This window comes from Crocuta crocuta, unplaced genomic scaffold, assembly GCF_008692635.1.
Source record: "Crocuta crocuta isolate KB4526 unplaced genomic scaffold, BGI_CrCroc_1.0 scaffold282, whole genome shotgun sequence".
Lineage (NCBI taxonomy): Eukaryota > Metazoa > Chordata > Mammalia > Carnivora > Hyaenidae > Crocuta > Crocuta crocuta.
This window is the reverse complement of record NW_027529174.1, coordinates 7,704,803-7,731,562: the sequence shown is the minus strand read 5'-3', so window position 1 is coordinate 7,731,562 and position 26,760 is coordinate 7,704,803. Positions and strand designations below refer to the sequence as shown.

Below are 26,760 nucleotides of genomic sequence, written 5' to 3'. Positions count from 1 at the left end.
TTTTGGCTGGCCACTCCAAGAAAATGAACTAGTAATGATTTAGACATGCCAGCTGGCATTTACTCGGGTTTAACATTTTACTATACTGGAATAATTAGAAGACTTAAAGATATACAACTTTGCAGATAGAAGGCCTCTGGAGAGAATTTAGCACACTCTGCTTCTCATATTTACACTAATTAATTTTTTGGAGGGGGGAGTGTGTTTAAAAATTTTTTTTTGTTTTATTTTTTTCTGAGAGAGAGAGAGAGAGAGAGAGAGAGAGAGAGCGNTTTTTTTTTTGACACGTTCAAGTATTGATGCCAGTACCTGCTTTTATAATGCTGAATATGTACCATATTGGCTGGCCCAGGAGCTGGGAGAGGACGNAGAGAGAGAGAGCGAGCATGAGGAGGGGAGCGTTAGAAAGAGAGGGAGATACAGAATCCGAAACAGGCTCCAGACTCTGAGCTAGCTGTCAGCAGAGCCCGATGTGGGGCTCAAACCCACGAACCGTGAGATCATGACCTGATCCGAAGTCAGACGCTTAAGTGACTGAGCCACCCAGGCACCCTGTAAGGGGAAGTGTGCTTTAGAATGATCTCTAGTGATACCTCTGACCCAGCAAATTCTCTCCCTGAGTGAAGAGGGAAATGAAAATTAGAGGGAAAAAATACTAGTCCAGAATTAATTTTTTTCTTGAATCTCATTTGAAATAGATTGCTAATGCTCCTCAAATACTTTAAACTTAACTTCCTTAGGAAAATATCATCTCAGTGCCTCAATGAACAATTTAATAATTACCATGCTGACACATCTTAGGCATCTGAAGACTTAATTATTGTGCATAATTTCCCTGGTCAATCAAAACCAACATCTTGGCACACGAGCACAAGACAGATAAATGTCACGTTCAAATGGAAAAAGCTACCCACAAATTATCTTCAGCACACATCCATACAATATCACTCAGTAGCTCTGGGATACTCCACAAGTGCCCACGTTATACTTCTGTGAAGACAGAATGACAGAGTAGAAATGGCAGAGTTCTCAAAGTTAGAAAGAAATTGTCCTGGGTCCATCACTTATAAGTATGTGACTTTATACAAGTTTCTTAATTTCTTTTGAGTTTGTTTGTTTTGCTTATCCATGAAAAATTAATAACACCTACTTTGCTGAGCTGTTGTGAAGATTAAACAAGATGACAAATCTTATCATCATTAGTAGTAGTGCTAGCAGTATCCTTACTACATGCTACTTAATTTCCTTACAGTTTGGTATTACCAGGAAATCTGTAGGAAATGTTGGGTGGATACAGCTGTAATCAATGTCATCCTTCTCCACACCACTGGCGATTTCTACTCTTTGGGGACAAGTGGGATCGTACAGTGGCTAGCAGTCTGTATTCAACCAAAAAAGCATTCAAAGCTTATCAGACAATCACAATAAACATAAAATACAAAGGACCTTTGTATTGTGGAATCAAGTAGTGGTTCTCAAATGAGGTAGATGAAAGGGTGGACTTATAATAATAAACACTTAAATAAAAGGTATTGTGTGATAGGCATTGTTCCGAGTGCTTTATCCAAATTAATTCATTTAATCCTCAGAGCAACCCTATGAAGTAGGTACAACCATTCATCCTGCTGTAACACATGAGGGAAAGGGAAGTAACTCACTGATGGCTGGCAGCAAATCTGCAGCAGACCTTGTGGTTAGAACCTAGGCTGCCTGGCTGTACAATCTGTATGAAGACACTAATACACCTTCATCAGATGCACAAATGATGGGTCAGTATTTTCTGTTCTAGACGTTCCTTAAGACCACAGAAAAAAGATGATGATATGTGTACAAGTGACTCCATTTTTATTATCAATGATAATGGTTCCTGAAATATTGATATTATTGGTGCCAGAGGAAGTTAAAGAATTTGGTCTGATGTTCAGCCTCAGCAAGTTCTTCCTGCCCAGTCAGGGTGACTCAACATGATATGGAAAGGCCCAAGATTAGTATGGACACAAATGAGATAATGAGCATGAAGGACCTATCAGCGTGCCTGGTATGACACAATAGAACAATATACATTTTCTTGAAAAAGCAACTAACAATCAAGGAAATCAAGTCAGAACAAAATAAATCTCTCTGTCAGAGAAGTATGAGAGAGAGTAACTAATATGTAGTGGGTGCACCCTATGCCCTGTGATGAGCACCACACATAAATCTAGATCCTCACTAGTCTATGAAGAAGAGATGTATTAGGATGGACATGTATATTTATGGATGGAGAAAAAAAGTGCCAGGTTCTGGTTTCAAACCACAATCTTTTATGGTGCAAAGCTTACACTTGTTATTTTCTCTTTCATTTTTACACCCATTTTTAATAGGTAAAAATTTTTCGACACTTGCAATGTGGATTTCTTCTGAAATTGAACCTTCACAACTCTATGAAGTAGGCAATGCCATGATACCTGCTCACTGCCCTCCTGGGGTCATGCCCTGCCCCCAGCACTGACCCTTATGTGGTCGTTTTCCTAGTAGGGTTCTTGAGAAAACCTAAGATTAAAGGGGGGAGGGTACAGTGTCTATGGAAACTGTCCTCACATTCCAGTGCATTGAGGATACTAAGACACCTGATGAGTTCTCTATAAGGATGGGGAATTGTGATGAGAAGCTCCTACTTCTGCCTGTTTCCTCTCACCACCATCCATCCCTTCAGCTCTTGTATGATAAGGGATATTCTACCGTGGCTTTGATCCTACCAACTAGAGAAAGCAAAGGGAGTTTGACATTTCTTGTGAGGACTTTACCTCCAGTCCAGAGCAACTGGGAACATTTTCCTTCTTATCCTGCTACTGAGTGCTTTTGCTACTCACAACCAGTAGAAAAAGAATAGAGAAATACGTTAAATTAAATAAATGCCATTACAGCTAATTGTATTATTTAAAAGCATGGCTGATATGTAGAAGACTCGTGAACAGATTTAAAATTTAAAATTGATGTGTCTGGACCTCATATAGCTTAGAATATGATATATAGGAAGCTACTATAAAAACAAAAAGAAGAAAATGTGATGTGTTCAGAAAAAAAGATGTAACTAGAACATAACAATAAGCTTATAAACTAAGCGTATAATACCATCCAACTCAATGCATTTAAACAACTTGCGTTTTGTTCCTCTTCATTAAAACGCAAATTTTTCTAAAGCTTTCATATTCATTCAGCCATGACTTTTATTTGTTTTATTGTAAGCTCTTACTACATTTCATTTTAACACCTAGATATGATTTTAATTCAATTACACATTAAGGTAGGAGCCCAAGAATATCACCCAAAGTGAAATCGTATCCAGTTTCACACCTGGTCTTCATTTGCCTGGTCTCAATAAGAGAAATCTGATGGGGCCCCAAAGGAAGGGATGTACTGTCCATACCCCCTCAAGCCTTATTCGTCTTGGCTGGGTAAAATTGAAAGCTTATGTGATCCTTTTCTCAATACAGCTTGATATATTACTGCTTAATATTTTCTTAGAAAAAAATTATGTCTAAGAGCTATTCCTATGAATCATGATCAAAATACAATATGAACAAAAGATACCCAAGAAATGAATTGCAATTACCAAATACAGTCCTAGCTGGAACTGATTCCTTGTTTATCCAGAATGAAACTTGAGAAAGAATCACTGTCATAATACATGGGATATATGTCTGAATCATAAAGTAACCCATCTTCCGTCTGAGGTGGAAGTAAACTGTCATAACAATATATTCACCTACAAATAAAACATGAGGAAAATGTATTATCGGTTATGCCGGCAATTAGTCAATGACTTCATAATCATATTTCAGACTAAAAATAGTATTTTAGACAAAGAATTATCTGTTGTGCATAGCAAGCAAACTGAGAAATATATAGCTCCTAACTAAGGGGACAATGACACTGAACATCATTACACAGACACTTTTGTTCTATATGGTGACTAAGCAATTTAATAGATTAAGCTAAAACTTTTTTAAAATTCTTGCAGTGCTTTCCATTTTAAAGGTCCAGTACTACAAAACCAATTACCATTCGATTTCAGCATATTTTCTAAGAGCAAAATTTAGACCTAACTTTTATGGAAAATCGGTAGGAAAAAAATGGAAACACGCACATTTGAAAATATAAAGCTTAATTTTAGAAAGAATTGAAATACACAGATATACATTATATATATGTACATGCTTTAGGAGAGGCTGCCTTACTGCCTTAGTTTTCAGAAAGAGCTATATTTCTAATTGTTACACATATAAAGAAAAATACCAAGAGAAATGTATAACACAGAGCCATAGTTAACATCCCTGAGTTCAAGTATATTTTATGAGCTTTTAGACAAGCTAATAAGGCAAACAAACTGTAAGATTTCTAGTGGCTGTTGATAAGTACTTTTAATATTACATCTGAAAGCAACATATTAAGAAAATTTCTTAGGAAGTTCTCAGACTCTGAAGCCCAGGATTCAGAAGACTCAAATCCCAGAATCTGTTTTCAATCCCACTTGCAGACTCGAGAATGAATGCCAAGAAGCACATTGACTTTAATCATTAAACATCTCACCCGTAATGGACTTGATAGTTTCACTTGATACAGTTTGCCCAATCAAGTCATATTGGACTAAGCTGGAAGACTCCTTTGGAACTTCCACTGATTTCTCAGGACCTTTTGTCCAGGTATAAATCATCTCACTCTTCGGATATGCATCTGAATGAGAGCCCAGAATGTGATTAAAGTCAGTGGTCCTTTTCCATCAGCACTGATGGTCAACAGTTAAGAATATTACACATGTTCAAGAAAGATGGAATAAAAGTAAAGAAAAATCATGATTTACTGAAACATGCAAAAGATTTAGAAAACTGTAGAGATTTAAATAAACAGTCTTGCAACTCAGCCTATTTGTTGTTTTTATGTCGAGATTTAGAGGAGAGACTAAAACTAAGTCAACTTAAATGTTATATACGCATCAATGCACTGGGATGTGTTTCCATACTAATAGGATAAACAGTTGAAAAGCAGAAGTAATACCCCTCCCCCAAAAGTACTTCTTTCCATTCTAACTCACTTCCAGGGTCTGACCAACACTGACTTCTTCCATCTTAAGGCGATTCTGCCAATTAGAAATGTACCAGATGCTGCCTATAATAATACAAGAACAAAACCAAAAACAGAGCCTACTGTTGGAAGAGCTCTCCAGGGGTCACCTCTTCCACAAGGCCTCTGGGCAACCCCATGCTGTCTGCGAACAATTCTGCAGTGTCAATTGGCTCTGCTGTTCGTGAAGCTCTTCAGGGAATATAATTACACGACCAGTCCCACTACCTTTAAACTCTTACAATCAGGACATTTTCCCTTCCATCTTCAACAAATCCCTCCCAGAGGCAATTTAAGCCCATTTTCTCTTATTTGGTGTTCAATGGAAATGGAAACAAACTGCCTGCTTACCAGTCTACCCACAACAGATAGCTTGGCTCACACACGAATAAATTCAAAAGGACCACAAGAAGGTTTGTTCTCTCCACAAACCTTCGAAAAGAGACTAGAGCACAGTAGGACCTCAGTAAATTTTAACTCTGCAAAAGAGTTGATACCCAGGGAGATTATTTTTACAAACTGGCTTCTCAAAACAAACTATGAGGCTTGTGTTGTCACTTAGCAGTATAGACTCCTGTGTCAACATTTCTCTCCCAAAGTATATTCATGCTTCATCGTACATTTAAAAGGCCCCAAATGCCATGTTCCTGCCCATGACATTTTAAGTCGGTGTCCCTCTCTTGCTTATCCTAATTTGGTAGAATAACCTTTCTCTTAATGATTCAATACTTGAGGCAAGAAGTGGGGGCGTAGGCAAAATGGGTGAAAGCAATCAAAAAAAATGTCTCTCTTTTTAATTCCCAACCTGAAAAACCAACTTCCAAGGAGTGATTTCTTTAGTACAAACCCTGACTGATGCCAACTATGTTCAAGTCACTCCAAACGGTGCTTCTCTATGGAAGCAGAGGTGAGTGGGTGGGTGGGAAAGAACTTCCCATAGATAAGAATGATCTGGAGGGGAATTTAAATTATAGTACAAATGGATTTAAATTCTGCCTCCAGTGAGATTGCCCTTTCTATGTATCTTTTTAATCTTCTCTCATTCATTAACTCACTGATCAGGGAGCAAATGACTCTAGTTTTAACTGCTCACTGAATACTATGATTACTAGGGGTTCTCAGAGAATGGTGAAGGCCAGTTCTTATTAAGCTAAGCAGTGAGCAGTGGTAAGAGCAGGCAACAATTTCACAACCAGAGCACTTAGGATCCCAAGCAATAATAAAAGCCAGCACCTATTTCTGGTAGATAGATTCTAAGTGAATCAAATATTTGAAGTAGACATTAGAAGAGGCAATCTCATTTTTCCACCATCTCAGTAAAGGGAGCTTGGGGGAAGGAATTCCATATTCTTTTCTACCCATTCGTTTCTCCTTCTTGCCTTCACCTCCACAAAATGCAAATCATCTACTTCATAGCTTCTCCTTTGGTACCATCCTTGTCTAAGCCACTGCCATCTTTGATGGTACTAAAGCAATAATCTCCCACTCTTCTCTGCTTCTGTTCTAGTCTCCCTACAATCCATTCTCCATAGAAAAGCTGACATGAAATTGTAAAATGTCAAACAAAGAATGCCAAATCCCCTAGTAAAATCTTCCAAAGGCTTTCTATAGCATTTACAATAGAATCTAATCCTTAATGTGGTCTATAGGATGCTATATTATCTGGCTCTGTCCACATAACGGACCATACCTCTTACGATGCTTTCATCATGCTTCAACCACTTTGATACTAACAGTGCTGCTGATATTATTCTAACCTTGTCATTTCAAGACCTGAAACCTTTCTGACCTTTTTTCAAATCTGCCATAAAGAATTCTGCTTATAACAGAAGATGTTAAATTACTCCCTCCCCCCTAAAAATCTGTTATACTTTCTTTGTAACACCACCAACACATGGGGTTCAGAGGTCTTTAATTTCACCACTGACCACCAATCTATTATTTATGAGTCAGTCTACCTAGGCTATCTGTACAAATAGATTTTTGATTTTTGGAAAAGGGGTTGGTTTTACTTTATTATTTAAATATATTAGATAAAATATAGTCTTTTAAAAGTCAAATCTTGGACAGTTGTCATGAACAATGATTAATGGATTATGGGAAATTCTGCACATATATAAATACCAGCTTGCATTAGATAATAATAAATTCTAACAATACTTTTATTGTAACTTACAACTTCCAAATTTCAAAGGGCATGCATGACCATCCATGGGGAAATCCACCAATCTCATGGGACACTCCGCACTTATGGTGAGTCTATGATGGAAAAATGTGATTAAAATTAACTCTCACTTTAAAAATGAGTTTTTAGACACCTAAAACGAGAAGGATGAAAAGAAGGAAGGACAGAAGAGCAGAGAGAGAGAAGGAAGAAAGAATGAAAAAAAGCATAAAAAGGAAAGAAAGAAAAAGAAAAAAATGACTACCTCATTGTGTATAAAATAGTGCCATTTCTCATAATTCTAAAAAGCTTGTTTGGAGCTGTCATATTATGTGAAACAGATTTCTTTCCATTCCTGAAGAAAGTGTCAGGTGTCCATACTTTTGTTACCATCATATTGTTCAATCTCAAAATTTCAATGGGGCCATCATATTTTAGTCTTTTGTCAATCCACGTCTGTCTGAAGAACACATCCATTGTGTATTCCTAGGGAAATTAGTTTGTGACATTCAAATCACAGATGACTACACATAAATATGCATTAAATTCTAGCCTCCATCTTACTCATAAAAGAAAAAAAACCTACCCAAATAAAAACTAAATTAATAGGAGCAGAAATGTTCTTAAATCAACGGAGCTAAAAGATTCTCAGCAATTAAAGCATATTATGTCCATCCTGATACCTTAATCTTCTATTTCATCAGGTAAATAAATTACCATACACATGAATCATTCAAGAGTAATTACTATAATTTAATAAAACTGCCAGCACCAAGCGATTACAGCTGTGCTTTAGACCAGGTAGCAAAATTAGTAAAAGTGTAACCAATATCATCGTATAATTAACCATAAAATTGTAAGCATCTCTAAGACAAAGTGAAATATGTAAAAAGCAATTTTATATTCACAAAATTTATTAAAATCAGCCTAGGAGTCTAGGGTCAAGGAAAAAATGGTAAAGTAGGGCCTCTGACCTTTAAATTACATATATTTAATATGAGAGAGCACCGCTGAATGGATGAATTCATCCTGACCTGTGTTTGGTGTTCTAACCTCTTGAAGCCTGAGAGAGAGAAGGATCAGGGCGGGGGCAGGTTGTGAGCCGGTGGGCCAACACACAGTACTAAATGGAGTTAGGACTGCAATATAGTTTCATACAGAAACTAATTACACTCTCCAATTCTCTCCACTTCAATAATTTTCTAAGGAAAGAAATCACTACATAAAAGGCTGTGCAACTAAGACAAGTACTAGCAAGGCTTTTTTTCTTTGTTGAGAATAATTCCACCACCAAAAAGTACTCAAATATTAGAGCTGAAATGTAAATTCAATGTCTTATCCTTATAAACTTTTAAATCTGATTAGGCGGTTCTTTGACTTTTAGCTGTGTGCGATTAGCAACAAAATACATATTATTTGCCCTCATCTGCATGTTTTCTTCAGACCACAAAAAGTACATTAAATTTCCCAAATACCTACCATTTCAACATCAGAAACAGGTCCAAAGCTGGTGACATATATGTCAGTTTTTACTTCTGTAACAGGACCTAGTAGGTATGGAGTAAATAGGAGTGAAAAAAAAATAACAATTTTACAAGGCAAGTAGGATAATTAAAGAGTAAATACAGATATATCATGTTTTTACTGGCATCTTAAATATTTAGTGAGATAATGCATCTCTGCAAAAAAAAAAAAAAGTAGACAAAAGAACAACAGAACCAGAAAGTAGTGTTTATTTACAGGCAAAAAAAAATTATTTAGGGTAACATTGTTCCTTAAAATAATACATCACCTCTGGGCACTGCTATGAAAGGCAGTTCAGGAAACAAAAACTCTTTGCCTTTGTAATTTTTTTATAGTCCATCATCTGACTGGCCCTAAGTAAAGAAGGAAGCTGTTAAAAAAGGGAACTTAGCCACAAGAGTGAGGAGAAAAAGCATAATGGCCGTCTTTGGAGAGCTGAGGATTCTGCTTAAATGACTTAAGCACAAAAATGATTCATGTCACCTTTAACAGTAGGCAGACCATCCACTGGTAACTGAGATCAAAGACAAACTCTCCTACAAGTCAGACCTGCTCACCTCTTGCCGCCTACTAGCTGTTTGATCTCGGGCAGGCTACTGAACCTCTCAAAAGCAGCAATCACACATGTCAAGCAAGACCACAGATAGGGATCAAATGAAATTGCTCATAAGAGACCCTGAACACAGTGACTCTCTTGTGAGAGTATTTATTAAGTAGTAGTTTCTCTTGGCTTCTGATAATGGCCACTACCGAGATTCTTTCCTAGGTGTAAATAAGATTGGTTCGGAAATAAACGCACGGGTGAGTTTGGCAGAAGGGAAAGGTGGGAGTCTCATGACAATGTGGCTGACACAGATTTTAGACAAAGGAAAGTTGCTACAATCTGGGGTGAGCATGGTGCTTAAAATTAGCAATGGTGGAATTTAAACTTGGCTCTTCTTAAATATACGATCTTAGTCAAATCATGAATCCTAGTAGGTAAAGGTTTTCAAGAGTATTAACTAAAATAATAAATGTAAATGACTTGTCCCAGTCTCTAGAACATAATGCACTCAACAATGATAGTTATTATGATATATATATACACCTTTTTATTCCTAATAAAAATTTAAAAATTATTGTCCTCTTGAGCATCATTTCCTTAAATGATAGTTTATACCATTGTATGGCCAGAAGCTACATATTCCATACTGGAAAGAATAACATCGGCTATCAAGATGCACTATTTCCTTTGGATACTGGTTGGACAATTAGATTTATGCAAAAAAAAAAAGAAAGAAAGAAAAAGAAAAAGAGCAGTTGGGATAGCTTAATGCTGTAGGTCTAAAGTTATCCTCATGAAAAGGAATCAGAATATTTCTCCCTGTATAGGATGACAACTGAGCCACAGGGGGAAAAAATAGTTTGAAGGAGAATGGGAAATCCTTTCCTGAATAAGTATCTCAGGAGAAATAGGGGCACCTGGATGGCTCAATTGTTTGAGCTTCTGACTCTTGATTTTGGCTTAGGTCATGATCTCAGTTTGGTGAGTTTGGGCCCCACATCCAGCTCTGTGCTAACAGTACAGAGCCTCCTTGAGATTCTCCCTCTCTCTCTGCCCCTCCTCCCCCACTCACACTCTCTCTGTCTCTCTCAAAGTAAACTAATTAATTAAAATTTATGCAATGTTTATTTATTTTTTGAGAGAGAAAGAGAGAGAGAGAGAGAGAGCACAAGTTGAGAAGGGGCAGAGAGAGAGGGAGACGCAGAATCTAAAGCAGGCTCTGAGCTTTCAGCACAGAGCCCAACGCAGGGCTCCAACCCACAAACTATGAGATCATAACCTGAGTTGAAGAATAAATAAATACATTTTAAAAAAGAAAAATATATCCTTTTTAAGTATAGTGAAACAAAAGGTATAGATCAGATTGATCTATCATAAGCTTTTCATTTCTAAATAGATTAGTTTAAATTTTATTTTAGAGGGGCACCTGGGTGGCTCAGTTGGTTAAGTGTCTGACTTCAGCTCAGGTCATAATCTCGCAGTTCGTGGGTTTGAGCCCCGCATCAGGTTCTGTGCTGGTGGCTCAGAGCCTAGAGCCTATTTCAGATTCTGTGTCTCCCTCTCTCTCTGCTCCTCCCCTGCTCATGCTGTTTCTCTCTGTCTCAAAAATAAATAAAAACTATTAAAAAAATTTAAAAAATTAAAAACAAATAAATTTTATTTTAGAGACAGCATGAGCTAGGGAGAGAACAAGAGGGAGNTCAGCTCAGGTCATAATCTCGCAGTTCGTGGGTTTGAGCCCCGCATCAGGTTCTGTGCTGGTGGCTCAGAGCCTAGAGCCTATTTCAGATTCTGTGTCTCCCTCTCTCTCTGCTCCTCCCCTGCTCATGCTGTTTCTCTCTGTCTCAAAAATAAATAAAAACTATTAAAAAAATTTAAAAAATTAAAAACAAATAAATTTTATTTTAGAGACAGCATGAGCTAGGGAGAGAACAAGAGGGAGGGAATCCTAAGCAGGCTCCATGCTCACGCTGAGCATGACACAGGGTTCAATCCCACAGCCCTGGGATCATAACCTGAGCCAAAAACCAAGTCAGACATTCAACCGACTGAGCCACCCAGGCATCCCAATGAGTTTTCATTTAAAAAATAATAACACCTTTGGAAAGCAGAGAAAACAAGTGTGAGACATTAATGGAATTTTTATTTGAATGAGCAATTGTAAACAACAACAAAAACATGGTTGTAATAAGCTCATTAAGCCAAAATGTTCCAGAAGTTTCAACTCAAAGTGGTTCAAGATTAGGACAAATCATTCTGCTAGTTTCTTACGAACTGCTAAAGAATTAAAAGTATTAAGTCATTGCATGTCAGAGCACAGGAGATAAGTTACTCAGAACAATTAAGGTTGCATATGTCCCGACAACTAGAATGTTTGTTTGACAAGACTCTTGACCAATTAGGAGTTACTTCAAAGATCAATTTAGGGCAGTGTTTTTTCAAATTTGAATTGGATCAGAATCACCTGGAAGGTTGGTTAGAGCACAGAATACTCGGCCCCACCCTAGACTTGCTGATTGACCTAAAGTGGAGCCTGGTAATTTGTATTTCTAACAAGTTCCTAGGTGATGCTGTTCACTTTATTCTAGTTTACAGACAATGCTCATCTCATTTCTCGAATGGTATTTAGCAAACTATGTCCTGTAAAATATTAAGACAGTAAGTGTTCTATGGAAGTGAAGGAAGCGTAGGAGAGGAATTAGGCCAATGATATTTTTACTTACAAATCTATTTTAAAGTATATGGGATTATACTAATTCTTGTAGTTATAAAGATTCCATGATAATAATGAGTATTTTATTTTTTAAATTTTTTTTTCAATTTTTAATGTTTTATTTATTTCTAGGAGAGAGAGAGAGAGAGAGAGACAGTGTGAGCAGGGGAGGGTCAGAGAGAGAGGGAGTCACAGACTGAAAGAGGCTCCAGGCTCTGAGCTGGCAGTCAGCACAGAGCCTGACGCCGGGCTCGAACCCACGAACCGCGAGATCATGACCTAAAGGAAAGTCGGACGCTTAACCGACTAAGCCACCCAGGCGCCCCTATTTTTTAAATATTTTTAATGCTTATTTTGTTTTTGAGAGAGAGAGAGAAAGAGTGTGTGAATGGGGGAGGGGCAGAGAGAGAGGGAGACACAGAATCGGAAGCAGGATCCAGGCTCTGAGCTGTCAGCACAGAACCCTACGTGGGGCTTGAACTCATGAACCACAAGATCATGACTAGAGCTGAAGTTGGACACTTAACCAATTCTTACATAATTCTTTCTTAATGATTCTTCAAAAAAATGTTTGCCTTCAGAATTACAATCCTAATATTGTTGAGTTAGTTTGTGGCATTATTCAGTGTTTGCTTTATATGATCATATAGGCTTTTGAGACAAAGCAAGATTCTAAAAATATATGATTGGTAAAGAGATGTCATTTGGACACTCATTCAATAAACATCTACAGAGTGAGCACCTGGTGTGTTCCAGGTTCCATACTAGGCCCTGGTGCTTCAGTGGGAAACAAGACTCAAGAGCTTCCTGCCTCAGGGAGTTAACATGCTATTAGAGGAGCCTGAGTATAAGTAATAAGGAAATAAATTAAATGGGAGAATCTTGTCATTTGTAAGAGATACAAAGCAGGCTGGTAATTGAGTAAGAGACTGGGAAAGCCTAGATTCTGTAGCCCTTCTTTGAAGCAGTAACTTTTCTGAGACCTGGAGGGTAATCATGAGGCAGGCATTGGAGAAACTGAGAGAATTGCATCCCAAGCATAAAGAACTTCAGGGAAGAAAGCCCAGAGGCAGGAGAGACCTTAGTGTGTTCAGGGACTAGAAAAAAGGCCAGTGAGACTGGGGCCAAGCAGATAAGGAAGAAAATGATAAGAAATGAAAGCCATGTAAACAGAATGAAAACCAGTCAGTGGACAGAGACCTCCTCCTGAGCTCATATGTTAAGGTGGCATCTTTTAAGCAACATATTTATACTACACATTATGGCGGCAGTTGTTAAAGCTACGTGGAACAGAACTATTAGAGATCCCAGTGACAGATAGGCAACACATAAAGAGGTTGTAATGGGCTGAATTATGCCCTTTTCAAATTCATATGTTAAAGCCCTAACCTAACCCCCAGTACCTTAGAATGTGACGGGATTTGGAGTTAGGGTCTTTAAAAAAAGGAATTAGGTTAAAACAAGGTCACTAAAATAGGCTTTAATCCAATGTGACTGGTGCCCTTATAAGAAGAGATTAGGACACAGAAACAAACAGAAGAAAGGCCATTTGAATGAAGACAGAAAAGATAGCCATCCACAAGCAAAGGGGAGGAGACTTAGAAGAAACCAATCCTCTGCTGACATCTTGAACTTGCTGCTGTTTAAGCCACCCCGTCTGTGATATTTTGTTATGGCAGCCCAAACAAAAGAATACAGAAATACAAAAGAAACAATTTTACCCTGTTCTTTCCCAAAGTTTTCTCCCTCTGATATTCAATACAGCTATGCCTTAGGCTGTGAGGAAGTTTGATTTTTATCCCTTAATCATTGGAAGGCCATCAAGAGTTTGAAGTTAGGAAATTATGTGATCTGAATTATATTTTTTATAAAATCACTCTGGCAGTTTTATGGACAATAAATTATAGGGAGGCAAGGGTAGAAGAAGGGTTCTTATAAGAGGCTACTGTATTAGCCTAGCTTAGAAATGATGGTGGTCTACACTATGTACTTAGTTTCTGAACTGTGTTTTTGCAGCTTTTTCTATGCCTTTGCTCTTATTAGAGCTTGTTTGAGTCTGTCTTTCTCCCCTTAACAGCAAAGATGAAATCTTAATGCTCTTTGAAGTTCCCAACTAGCATAGTGCGTTGCACATACTAGGTGGTCAATAACTATTGTTTATGTTCTTAATATCACCCCACTGGTGATTCAATAACTTCCCGAAAAGAAAAATTCCTTGGATTCATGTGTTACACAAGTTAAGCTAAAAATATTTCCTGATTAAAGCCGAAACTGTGTCTTATTTATATTTGTACCCTTTCCCCGAACTAATCTCCGGCCTTAAATGTAATAGGTTTCCAATAAATCAGTTTTCTGTGAATAACGGTCGCTATGTAATTAAGAGCAATTCTAAGAGACGCTTCCTCTAACACTACTGTTTAGGATGTTCAAATCAACTTTACTAAGAGCATAATTACATAGATACCAGATAATTTTGAGCTTGGAAGGCCTTCTTATAATGTTACATGCATTTGTGTAACGTCAAAGACATATTTTATTTTAAAAATCCGACTTCTCTGATAATAGGGAAGTGATTTTTAATTCCCAAAGTGTAGTTGGCATTTTGTAAGGCAAACAAAGTGATCTTCAATTGTCTCTGAAAGAAAGAACCAAGACTACTAAGACCAAATCCAAAGGAATATTCCCATCGTATTAATGAATCTTACTTGGGTGCAAAGTAGGAAGACAATTAATAATATATCAGATAATTTTCCACTATTAACTTTACTTCAGCTATATAGACGTGGTCAAAGGATATAACGATTTAATTTCTTCTCCAATAACAGTGTCCAATTTGCTGTCACACCAGGAAAATGACCTAACGTACTTTGCTAATTATGGAAATAGTTAATCCTTGTTCACATTTTGTTCCCAGCTATGCATTTGAGGACATATTTCTGGTTTTTCAGCCACTTAAATTCATGCATCCAGCTACATCTTACAAAACACTGCTGATGTATTTCCAAAAATCAAGAGATTTAACGTACTCAAGGGGTACAATAACAACAAGGAATCTTGAGTGATATATTTAAAGAAATCTGTAATTTAGTTTGTCATCAAAAAATACAGAAATGCTAACCTTCCTGCCTCATAAACAGAGAAAAGATATCTATTGATATTACAGAGAAAACAGAAAGCTATAGAGTTTTACTTAGATGACATTAAAGATTAGTGCTTCCTATGTCCTATGACCCTTCTATCAATCCAGGTCACCATTTTAAATAATTAAAGTAAATACACAAATAAGAGGAGCTTTAAAAAAAAAAAAAATGAAATCAGGTCCAAAGAAGAAAATGCAATTCACAGAAGGAAAATCCTTGTAGGCAATAAAGGTTTGAAAAGATGTTCAACCATATTAGAAATCAGAAAATTCTAATTATTTCACAATCAAAGACCATCTCAAGTATGGTTGAAGGGTTTGTGGATCCTGAATCTCATATTCATTGTAAATGAGATTTTGAATTTGTAAAACTGCCACAGAAAACAGTTTGGCATTATCTCATCAAGCTGAACTCCCACTTACACTAAGATCCAGAAAAATTCATTCCTGGATGTATATGCAAAAGAAACTTTTGCACATTTACAGCAGGAAATTTGGGCCAGAATATTCACAGCAACACAATCTTGGAAACAAGCAAAATGCCTACTGCCAACAGAGAAGATGAATAAACTAGTTCCTTTGAAGTGGGAATATCACACAGCAGTCAAGTGAATGATCTATAGCAATATCCAACAGTAAGAATGAACCTTAGCATACACAATAAGTGAGAAAAAAACCAACCAAACACTAATATATAGCATGTTCAAAGCCAATACATTTTTTTAATTTAAAATTTAAAAAACTGAGCTAAAATGATATTCAAAGAAAACCTAGGAAATAATTTAAAAAGGACTTTGAATGGTGGTTACTTCAGGTAGGGCAGACAGGGAGAAAAGATAAAGGAGACCACATAGCAGAATGAAAGTTGTCAAGGTTGTACAGTTTAATGATTGAACTGGCATGTTGACTATATTACAGTGAATGAATGAATAGATGGCTGGGTAGTTAAAAAGAAGGCTATGTGTGGACCAATAATGGGTGTACTTGGTGAACCAAGTATTTTTAATCCAGAATCCAATTCCGTGCCCAAGAGGCTTTTAAGAACAAATACAATAAAAAGGCCTAGCCACTAATATAATGCAAGTTGATGAATTTTTCACCTGAAAGAAAACTAACAACCCAGTGAAATATTATCTAAATATCCATAAAGTTACTAATAGCCTATATCTATACAGCGCCTATTTTGGGAAACACCAAAGGCATGTTGCATAGCCTTGCCCGAAAGTAAATGCACATATATGATAGATATCAGCAGTATATCTCTTTTGCTAAACTGAGAGAAGAAAAAAGTACATTTGTGTTCTGGGTTCTATGGTCTCTTGTCTTTCAGTTATTCCTTCCCTCCACTGTAATAATTTAGAGTATCTCCTACTAGAAGATTCCAGTAGTACACAAATGTATTTTGATATTTCTCTTCTTAAAAGAAGGCAACCTTCCCTCTTTCTCTTGCTTTTCACATTATGAACTTCGGGGAAGAAATCCATACACACTGCCTCTCATTCTCCCTTTTCTATTCACTCTTTCATCTGTTGTAAACTGGCTTTCATGCCCAGGTACACTAAAATCCCTCTTGTCAATATCATTCATATCTATGACACAGTTCCCAGAGATTTTACAAAATACTTTAATTTTTCCCATTCTTAAAGAGGCTCTCTTAAGGCATTTGGGTGGCTCAGTTGGTTAAACATCCGACTTAGGCTCAGGTCACGATCTCACAGCTTGAGATGGAGCCCTGCGTTGGGCTCTGTGTTGAGAGCTCAGAGCCTGGAGCCTGCTTCGAATTCTGTGTCTCCCTCTCTACCCTCCTCCGCTTGAGCTCTGTCTCTCTCTTTCTCAAAAATGAATAAACATTAAAAACTTAAAAAGAAATAAGGAAATAGGCTCTCTTGATCCTACTTCTCCTTCCATTTACCACCCCATTTCTCCACTCGCCCGTACAATAATTTAATACAAATGTCGAGAGACTCCTCCCATTCTCTCAATGACTCCCCACCAGACCTTCACACCCATCACACCACCCAAGCTTCTCCTGTCAAAATCACTGAAGATGTAGATACTGCTAAATGTAGTGATCAATTTTTTGTTCTTGTCTTTCTTAATCTATCAGGAACATTAGGAAGTAAATGATCAACCCCACCTCTTCTTTTTGTTTTATTATTTTAAAAACTTTTTTATTGTTTATTTATTTTGGGAGAGAGAGAGTGTGAGTGGAGGAGTGTCAGAGAGAGAGGGAGACACAGAATCCGAAGCAGGCTCCAGGCTCTGAGTTGTCAGTGTGGAGCATGACATGGGGCTCAAACCCACGAACTGCGAGATCATGACCTGAGTTGAAGTCAGTCATATAACTGACTGAGCCACCGAGGCGGCCTTCTTTCTTTAAAAAATTTTTTAATGTTTATTCATTTTTGAGAAAAAGAGAGACACAGAGAGAGAGTGCTCTTTTTTTTTTAAAGTGTATTTATTTATTTTGAGAGAAGAGAGAGAGAGAGGGATAGGCAGAGAAAGGGGGAGATACAGAATCTCAAGCAGACTCATCACCATCAGCAAAGACAGCTGGACCTCATGAACTGTGAGATCGTGACCTGAGCGGAAACCAAGAGTCTGAGGCTTAACCGACTGAGCCACCCAGGCGCCTCCTACCTCCTATTCTAAACAAGTATCTATATCTATATCCATCTATATAGTTATAGTTACAGTTATATTTTTTTAATTTAACATCCAGTATGCATACTCTGAGATTTTCCTCCTACCTCAAAGGCCACTAAGTCTTCCCAAGACAAAGATTCCTCTTCTCTCCCACCTCCTAACACTGGAGCCTTCACAGTTCTATAATTGTACCTCTTTTCTAATATCCTTAATCTCTTGATGATCCCTTTAGTCTTACAGAGTTAAATACCATATATAAAGATCATCCCTGCTTTTCAGACTTACCTCCACTTAATGTCCAATAGGCATCTCAAATTTAATGTATCCACAGACAAATCATTCACCCAGACCACTAATCAGCTTCTGCCACAGTGCTGGCAACTCTATTTCTCCAGGTGTTTAAGTCAGAAACTTTGGAGTCAGACTTGACCCCTTCCTTTTCCTCACACCCCACATTCTAGCTGTCATTAGTGGACTAGAGCTTTGAAATATAGTCAGAAACCCATCATTTCTTCCAACTTTACAAGCTTCACTGGCCACCAACTTGGTCAAAATGTCCACGATCTATCGCCTAGTTAACTGCAAAAACCTCTCTGCCTTTGCTCTTGACCCTGAGTGCCTGCTGTCAATACAAAAACCAAGGTGGGCTTTTGAAAATTAGGCAGTTCAGGTTTTGCCCCTGTTGGAACCTCTCTAATCACTTTTGATACAACTCACAGTAAAAGCCAAGTCCTTACCAGCTTGCAAAGCTTTACACAACCTTATCTTTGTATCATACCAACCCCTTCTTACTCATTAGTGCTGTTAAACTTTACTGCAGTGACACTGATTTCCATGCTTAGCATTTTGGCACACAGAGTTCCTTCTAATCCAAATGTGGCTTATGTTTTTACCTATACTTAGGATCATTGTTCAAATATCACCTTCTCAGGCGCCGAGGTGGCTCAGTCAGTTAAGTGGTTGACTCTCGGTTTCAGCTCAGGTCATTATCTCATGGCTCTACTCTCCAAAGTAGAGTCCCACATTGGACTCTACACTGACAGCATGGAGCCTGCTTGGGATTCTTCCCCCCTACCCCCTTCTCTTGCTCTCTCTCTCACTCTCTTTCAATCTCTCTCTCAAAATACATAAATAAACTTAAAAAAAATATCACCATCTCAATGAAGTCTTCCCTACTAATTTAGTTAAAACTGCAACTGCTCCCTGCCTTTATTACTCCATAGCAGTTACCGACTTCTGACACTTTATATTTTATTTATTTCTGTTGCTCATTTTCTGTCTCTTTCACTAAAGCGTCAGCTCATGAAGGTAGGGAACTGCCTGTCTTTTGTTCACTAATGCATTCCCAGTGCCATCCTAGAATGGTGTCTGGCATATATTATATGATTAGTAAGTAGTTGGTGAAAAGTGAATGAAAGACTATCTCAGGACGATGCCTAGGTGGCTCAGTTGGTTAAGTGTCTGACTTCAGCTCAGGTCATGATCTTGCGGTTTGTGGGTTCGAGCCCTGCATCGGGTTCTGTGCTAGCAGCTCAGAGTCTGGAGCCCACTTCTGATTCTGTGTCTCCCTCTCTCTCTGCCCCACCCCGTTCATGCTGTGTCTCTCTCTGTCTCAAAAATAAATAAAAACTATAAAAACTTTTTTTAAAAAAAGAAAGAAATATCTCCACATGGCCAGCCTTATCTTACTTATCTTACTTATATCTTTTCAGAAAGGCTTCTCATCCCTCCTTCCTAAGACATTCCACTCTCTTGACTTCTAGAAATTCATACTCTCCTAGTGCTCACCTACATATCAGCCTGCTCTTTTACATCCTTCCCTGGCAGTTCGATGTTTTCTGCCCTTCCTCAATTGTTAATGTTCCTTGGGGTCTGGTTCTGGGCTCTTTGTACCTTCATACTCTGCCCTAGACATCTATTTCACAGTGTTCTATGCTGGTGACTTTCTTGTATATCTCCAAACAAAACTCTTGTCTGATATCAAAGAAGTACAACCACTGGGATTCCATTTATGTATCCTAAACTTAACATATTCACACATGATTTCTTGATTCCACCCCCATCTCTCTTCTTCCTCCCGACCTCCCTAATTTATTTTTTTTTATATTTTTATTTATTTCTAGGGGAGAGAGACAGAGACAGCATGAGCAGGGGAGGGTCAGAGAGAGAGGGAGTCACAGACTGAAACAGGCTCCAGGCTCTGAGCTGGCAGTCAGCACAGAGCCCGACATGGGGCTCGAACCCACGAACCACTCACTCGATCATGACCTGAGCCAAGTCGGACGCTTAACCGACTAAGCCACCCAGGCACCCCGTGACATCCCTAATTTAAATAACACCATCTTTTGCCCATTTTCTCAAAATAAAAATCCAGGGATCATTTTTTTACTTCCCCCTTTCCTTTACCACCCCTATGAAATCTAGCACAGTTATTAGTTAAATCATACCTCCAAAATATATCTTAATAGTTTCCACCTAAATCCATTTTACGACATCTACTGCCTCATTCCATGCCACCACTAATTTAAGAGAAACTCCCACACACATACACCCCCGCCACAGAAAACAAAAACAAAACCAACAAATAGGGGCGCCTGGGTGGCTCACTCTGTTGGGTGGCTGACTTCAGCTCAGGTCATGATCTCAAGGTTCACAGGTTCGAGCCCCGTGTCGGGCTCTGAGCTGTCAGCACAGAGCCTGGAGACTGTTTTGGATTCTGTGTCTCCCTCTCTCTCTGACCCTCCCTTCTCACGCTGTCTCTCTCTCTCAGAAACAAATAAAACGTTAAAAAATTAAAAAACAAACAAACAAACAAAAACCTTCTTCATTGGTCTCTTTGCTTCCAATATTGCCCAACCTCTGTATCTTTCTTTTTATTACACAACAGCCAGAGGGATCACGCTGCAAAGTCACACCAAGTCATTCTCTCCACCTAAAAACCTCCAGTGGCCTCCAAGTTCACTGAAGAAGGATCTAAACTCTTTTACAAAAGGCCTTGCGTGATCTGACCTATGCTTACCATCACAAGCCAGAACTGTGAGAATCTTCCTCTTGCTTTCTTCCTACCTTCACAGAACTCCCTTTATTGGACTCCCTTCGTGGCAGGAATCAAACTAAATTATTATCTACCTTTGGATCCTTACACATGCCTTTTTTCTTCTATCTTAGAACAACTTTTGCATACCTTTTCCGTATCTGTCACCTTGAGGTCTCAGCTTAAGAGACTTTCTTGACCACTGTATCTGAAATATCCAATTATCCTTTATCCAATTTAGTCTCTATCTTTGCATACTATTGGATTGCCCCATAGCAAGATATTTAATTACTTTGTTGTTTGTTTGTTATTTTTGTCTCTCTACACTGCTTAGCTATATAGTTCACAAGGGCCTGTGTCTCTTTCAGAATTATATCTTTATAAGCTCACATTGTTGTTGATACATAGTGGTCTCAATATGTATTGGTCCAACAAATGAATGCATAAATGGGTGTGACAAATCAAAAGAGAATGAAGCTTTATTTTTCTGTCATCCTGTGAATTTTATGTGTTCTTTTTGTCTATATACTTTTAAAAATATATTCTCTGTTAATTCAATTAGTGAAGCTAGCACAAGGTTAGTGTACTAATTAAATTTTTAGGTAAGGATATAGATCATTTGAAAACATTGCAAGAATATTTTTATTTCTGTGGTAAGGATGTTCCAAATATACCAAAGTGTATATACTTCTCCATATTTGCTTTTCCATTTTAAAATGTTATTAAAGCTTTAGAATAAAAGTTCTCATTTCACTCCTTTGGGGGAATGTAGTTTTGTTTACTTTAATGCCCTAATTAGAAACCAGATGATATGTTAATGAAAATTCCACTCTTGGTAAACGGAGGATGTTTTTAAAAAGCCTTAGAAGGGGTGCCTGGGTGGCTCAGTCAGTTAAGCATCCGACTTCGGCTCAGGTCATGATCTCACGGTTCGTGGGTTCGAGCCCCGCATCGGGCTCTGTGCTAACTGCCAGCTCAGAGCCTGGAGACTGTTTAGGATTCTGTATCTCCCTCTCTCTCTGCCCCTCCCCTACTCACGCTGTCTCTCTCTTTCTCTCTCTCAGAAATAAATAAAAACATTTTTTAAAAAATAAAAATCCTTAGAAGCGGATGTTGCAACAGACCANCTGGTATATTAGTGGCCTTGTCTGTGAGTAGTTTCAGGATTCTTGAGCAATTCATTGGAGCTATTCTCAGACACCCCTCTAACATAGGGATGATGCCCACCAAGCTTATCTCTGCTAATCGTATTAAGCTTTATATGCAAGACGGTTTGGGGGCACCCAGGAGGCTCAGTACGTTAAGTGTCGGACCCTTGATTTCCACTGGGGTCATGATCTCACATGAGTTTGATCCCCGTGTCTGGCTCTACAGTGACAGTGAGGAGCCTGTTCGGGATTCTTTATCTCCCTTTCTCTCAGCCTCTCCCTGACTCATGCTCTCTCTCTTTCTCTCTCAAAATAAATAAATAATTTAAAAAAAAAAAAGGATTCTGAACTGTAGAGGACTCCAGTAATGTGGAGTTCTACTATGTTGGTGAGCAACCTTGCAAAACTGACCTAATGGTCTCTTCCCACTTGAGAGAGGTTGTGGAAGATGACCAAAGGCAATAGTCTTTAGCTGAAGTATTTATTATTCCAGACCATGTGCCTCAAAAGACTGAAATGCACAAAGATGTAAGTAATCCTTCAGTAAAACGGAAGTGGGTAAGGGCTGATTTCCTAAACTATCTGCTGGTGGTTAGTGCCTTAGCCATGCGTTTTTAAGACCCCGGATAACAGTGTGGCAAGTGGCTAAGAGCACGGGGAACTGATTTCCTAGTTCCTTTGTGGAGAGATTCACTTGTGCGCCGCTTCTGAGCAGGTGCAAGCTACTTCAGGATGACAGCAGACTGATTTGTCAGAGGCCAAAAGAACTATACCCCTTCAGAAGTCCCAGCCTGGCTTCTCTCACCATGCCTCCTTCCTTCTCTTCTCACCTTTGCCCCTTTTCTTCTCCAATGGGAGAACGTGGGAGACAAGGGAGAAGAGACCCTGGAGGGATGAAAAGAAGAGAACCATTTCAGTTCCTTTTACTTCCCTGTTGCAAGCTGTGCTGCTGAGTTAAAAATATGTAATTTAGTTTCCAAATCTATTCCAACCCCTGCCGGCCTACTGAGCAATCACAAACCATCCAATTTCAATTCAAATCTTTGCTTTTAGCTTTATTTTAAATGGAACACAGCTAAGTTGTATAAACAGATAGAAAGTAAATGCTCTACAAAGAGCAGAAGTAGGATTAAAGGAACCAGGAAGTAAATCTGTATTTAGAGCACACTGGTCAAAATCTGAATTGTTTTCATTTTATTTTTAAAATACCAAACTTGCCACAAAGTACTGAAATGTCAGAGAAGGGACCAAACTTGCAGCACATCCAAGAGTCTGTGCTAAGTATGAGTTTTCTTATTATTTTCAGCGATGCTCGTTTATAACATCCTATGAACAGAGTACACAGCTCCTGCAGGTAAGAATTACTAGCCCTCTGGCATATTTGGAATGCTGTGTATATACTGAGAGTGACCCATTTCTAAAAAGATGAATCATATTTACCACAAATATTTATGAGCATAGCCCAAAAATTGTGTAATATAGTAAATTTTTAATGATTAATCAACTGCTAACCCTTGAAGCAACGTGGGTTCCACCTCTTCCCATAAAGCTATAAAAGTATCTCCAGGTGGGTAATGCAGATCACCTGGAAGTGGCAAGGAAGCTGACTAATAATGCCCTTGAGACATTTCAGCAGTACCGCAGCTGGCCAAAATCCAGTATAGCTCACACACTGATTTCATTCATTTTATTATCTATATAATATTAGGGGAGAGGGTTGCTGGTTTTAAAAGGATGCATCCACAATGGTCACCTTCTTCTTTTTGAGTTATACTTGCATTACAACCCACTGGGGAGATACTATTTTAACTTTTGCCATTTAATAGTAAAACCGTATCATTTCAGTTATACCTTTTCACTTTAATTTATGTGCAGGTATGTCATTTCTCCAATAAATATTTAAACTCATGCGATGTGGTATTTCTGTTATTTTTTCCCCTTAAAGTGTCATGTTTAAAACCTTTATGGGCAATTAAATCCTCTTTTATTGATATACTGTAGTCTTCCATGGTATCACATCATCTGAAATATTCTCTACAAGTTGGGGGGGTATAAAGTGATCATTTCCCCGTCACTTGTGAAAGATCATGCACTGACAAGTGCAGATTCACTTCTGTAAGGAAGCTTCTTTTTGGATGTACATGAAGGCAAACGCAGTGCCTAGCATCCTACTGCTGAGGCGATGTGAGAATGAGGAGAAGCTTTCATCCTTCTCACCCAAATTTGTCACTGTGAACACGCCAAAAACTCCGTTAATACCCTCCATGGTCCCCTATCACCTTCTCCATAAAATCCAGAGAAAAAGTTTGGGATCAGAAAGCCTGATCCCAGCCAACCATTAATATGCTATGTGTCTCTGTATAAATCACTTTCCATTTCTAATCTTCAGTGTCCTCATTTGTTAAATGAGGAGAACCAGACTAGTCAGACTCCAAAGAATTATCCAGCTCCGTCTATCCAATTCTGTTTTGCTTCTGATAATTCTGTCAAACCTGAGGCAGTGTCTAATTCTGTCTTCCGCCCCAGGAACGTCCTGCTCCCGTTCACTGTGTCCATTCTCTTACCATCCCATCTCCGATACATTCTAGGGGGAAGCCTGAAGTCCCCTGTGCTGCTAATACCGCGTGATGCTCACCACACAGCATCTGGTATCATCTCGGTCTTCATGGGTTTGTCTCGTAAATATACAGCCTGACCTGGGTTCACCTCCTGCCCGTGCCACTTACCAACTGAGAACTTGAACTGGTTACTTAACTTCCCAAGCCTAAATGTCTTCGTCTATAAAATGGGGAAAGTAACAGCTTACTCCTGGTAATGCCTATAAAATGCCTGGTGTATATGCCACTTCAGATAAATAAATACAGTATTAGTGGTCATTATTGTTACTCCTCCTCGTCTGTGAAGATAGAGCCTATGTCTTGATCAACTCATTTCCCCGTAGATAACTAACTCAGGGTAGTTGGAAAGAAGAGGGACTTGGTGGTCAGGGCCGGAGCTTCACTTGGGGTGAAGTCACGGGTTCTCCCTGAACTGGACCCAGTGGATGTTTGAGGTGAAGAATTATATCTTCAGATTCTGTGAACACAGTGCCTCGCACAATGCTTGCCACATAAATTCTCATTATATAAGCAAATGGAATATGAATATGGAAAAAAGCAACAGTAGGGCTAATGGATGTGCCCTGATTAAAGCTATTATAAATACTTAAGGAAGAAATAGAGCTGAAACGCCTCTGACTCCAAAGCCTTGGGAGGGAAGTAAATGACACACACACACACACCCCCCACGAGTACAGCACAAATCCATCCCACTGTGGAAGAGAACAGGAGAGGACTGGGTTCTCTAGCAGAGCAGGCAGCTTCGTGCCCCAGATTCATGTCCTAGGTAGAACACGGTGGTGAGGCTTTGGCCAAGGGACAGATACCACGTAGGAGGACAGGGGACTTGGGATCAGTCGCCTCAAGTGCAACCCGCTCTGGGCAAAGTGGCCAGGTGCAGAGGAAGGCCATTCTCAGGGCTCAGCGCAGCTGGGCAGCCGAGCCCCAAGTTCCCATTTTTGCCTCTTTCTCTCCAACCTCCCCCACCCAGCAGTCAGGTCCCGGAAGGTAATTAGTGTGGGGGAGAGGCAGAGCCTCTGAGTCGGCAGGGAGATGGGAAAGTAAGGGTGGAGGCGGTCTTCTTGTCACAGGTCTCATCAAGGTGGGGGGCGGGGAGAGGGAGATTTTCCATTTTTGCACTCGAGGCATACCTAACGATATTCCCATAGACAGACAGATAGGCAGACCGAGAGAGGGACAGACAGGACACAGCTGAGCGTTTGAAATCGTTCATACCCCCAAATCCAGGACGCAGCCTGTTGTCATAACCATCGAGTAAGCTGTCCAGGATGCGGGTAAAATTTTCTGGGCATAATTTCTCCTCCTTTTGGTTTTGTCCTGGGGATTCGTTTAAACTGCAAAATNCAGGTTTATCTTCTAGGGAAAGAGACTCTTGCCCCAAGCTGTAAGAGGCAGGTCTGAAGGGTGGGGGACAGAGAGATGGTCAGGAAAGGCGCATCCTGCGCACACGCACCCCCAAACCCACACTCTTCTCGCACCCGGTGCCCCCTCTGTTCTCCGCGTCTACGCGGTCACAGAAAAGCCCAGCTTCGGTCNGGGGGCGGGGGGGCCTGGGGCTCCCCACTTCTCCACCCTTGCCCCTCAGGACCCCAGAGAACTCACCAAGCCGCCAGGCACAGGAAGTGCAGGAGGGCGAAACTGACCCGGGAGGACGTGGCGATCGCGGGCACCTTCTTGGCAGAAACCATCTTTGCAACATGCCATACTTTAAGCCTGTTCACGTTTCCAGGCTCTCAAGATGCCCTGAGCAGGGTGCGAGGCGAGGGCAGAGGCTCTCGGCGGCGTGCGCACACTCGCGCTCACACTCGCCCGCGCTCACACTCGCCCGCGCTCAGCCAGCCCGAGCCGCGGTGGGCGCGTGTGTGCACGCGGGCCAGGGGGAGGCGGAACCTGCCTTTGCTCGCCCCCTCCTTTTCTCGCTGAGCTCTCAGTGTGTATGGAGAGCTATGTATACCGCTCAACACCCTTTCGTGCCCGCGCCGTGGAGCCGCCGAGGTTGACATGAGCGCGCTTGCACGGGGAGGCAGAGCAAGTTCTTTCCAACCTTTCACTCTGGATTTCCGCCCCCCTCGCGTCCGCCACCCCCAGCCCTAAGTGGGTCCCCGCCCACAGCAGTGCTTAGCCTCC

The 26,760-nt window shown here is 39.6% G+C and overlaps 1 protein-coding gene across 1 annotated transcript in view; it reads right to left on the bottom strand.

Moving 5' to 3' along the window:
- GABRA4 (gamma-aminobutyric acid type A receptor subunit alpha4) overlaps positions 1–26,321 on the bottom strand; it is a 67,873-nt gene extending 41,552 nt beyond the window's left edge. The window contains exons 1-7 of the mRNA XM_077757709.1: positions 26,236–26,321; positions 25,849–25,967; positions 8,747–8,814; positions 7,533–7,753; positions 7,280–7,362; positions 4,573–4,716; positions 3,596–3,748 (exon numbers count right to left, since the gene is read on the bottom strand). Of these exons, the coding sequence (XP_077613835.1) occupies positions 3,596–3,748; positions 4,573–4,716; positions 7,280–7,362; positions 7,533–7,753; positions 8,747–8,814; positions 25,849–25,967; positions 26,236–26,321 (874 nt within the window). The remainder of the gene's footprint in view (positions 1–3,595; positions 3,749–4,572; positions 4,717–7,279; positions 7,363–7,532; positions 7,754–8,746; positions 8,815–25,848; positions 25,968–26,235) is intronic.
- Positions 26,322–26,760: the final 439 nt, after the last annotated feature.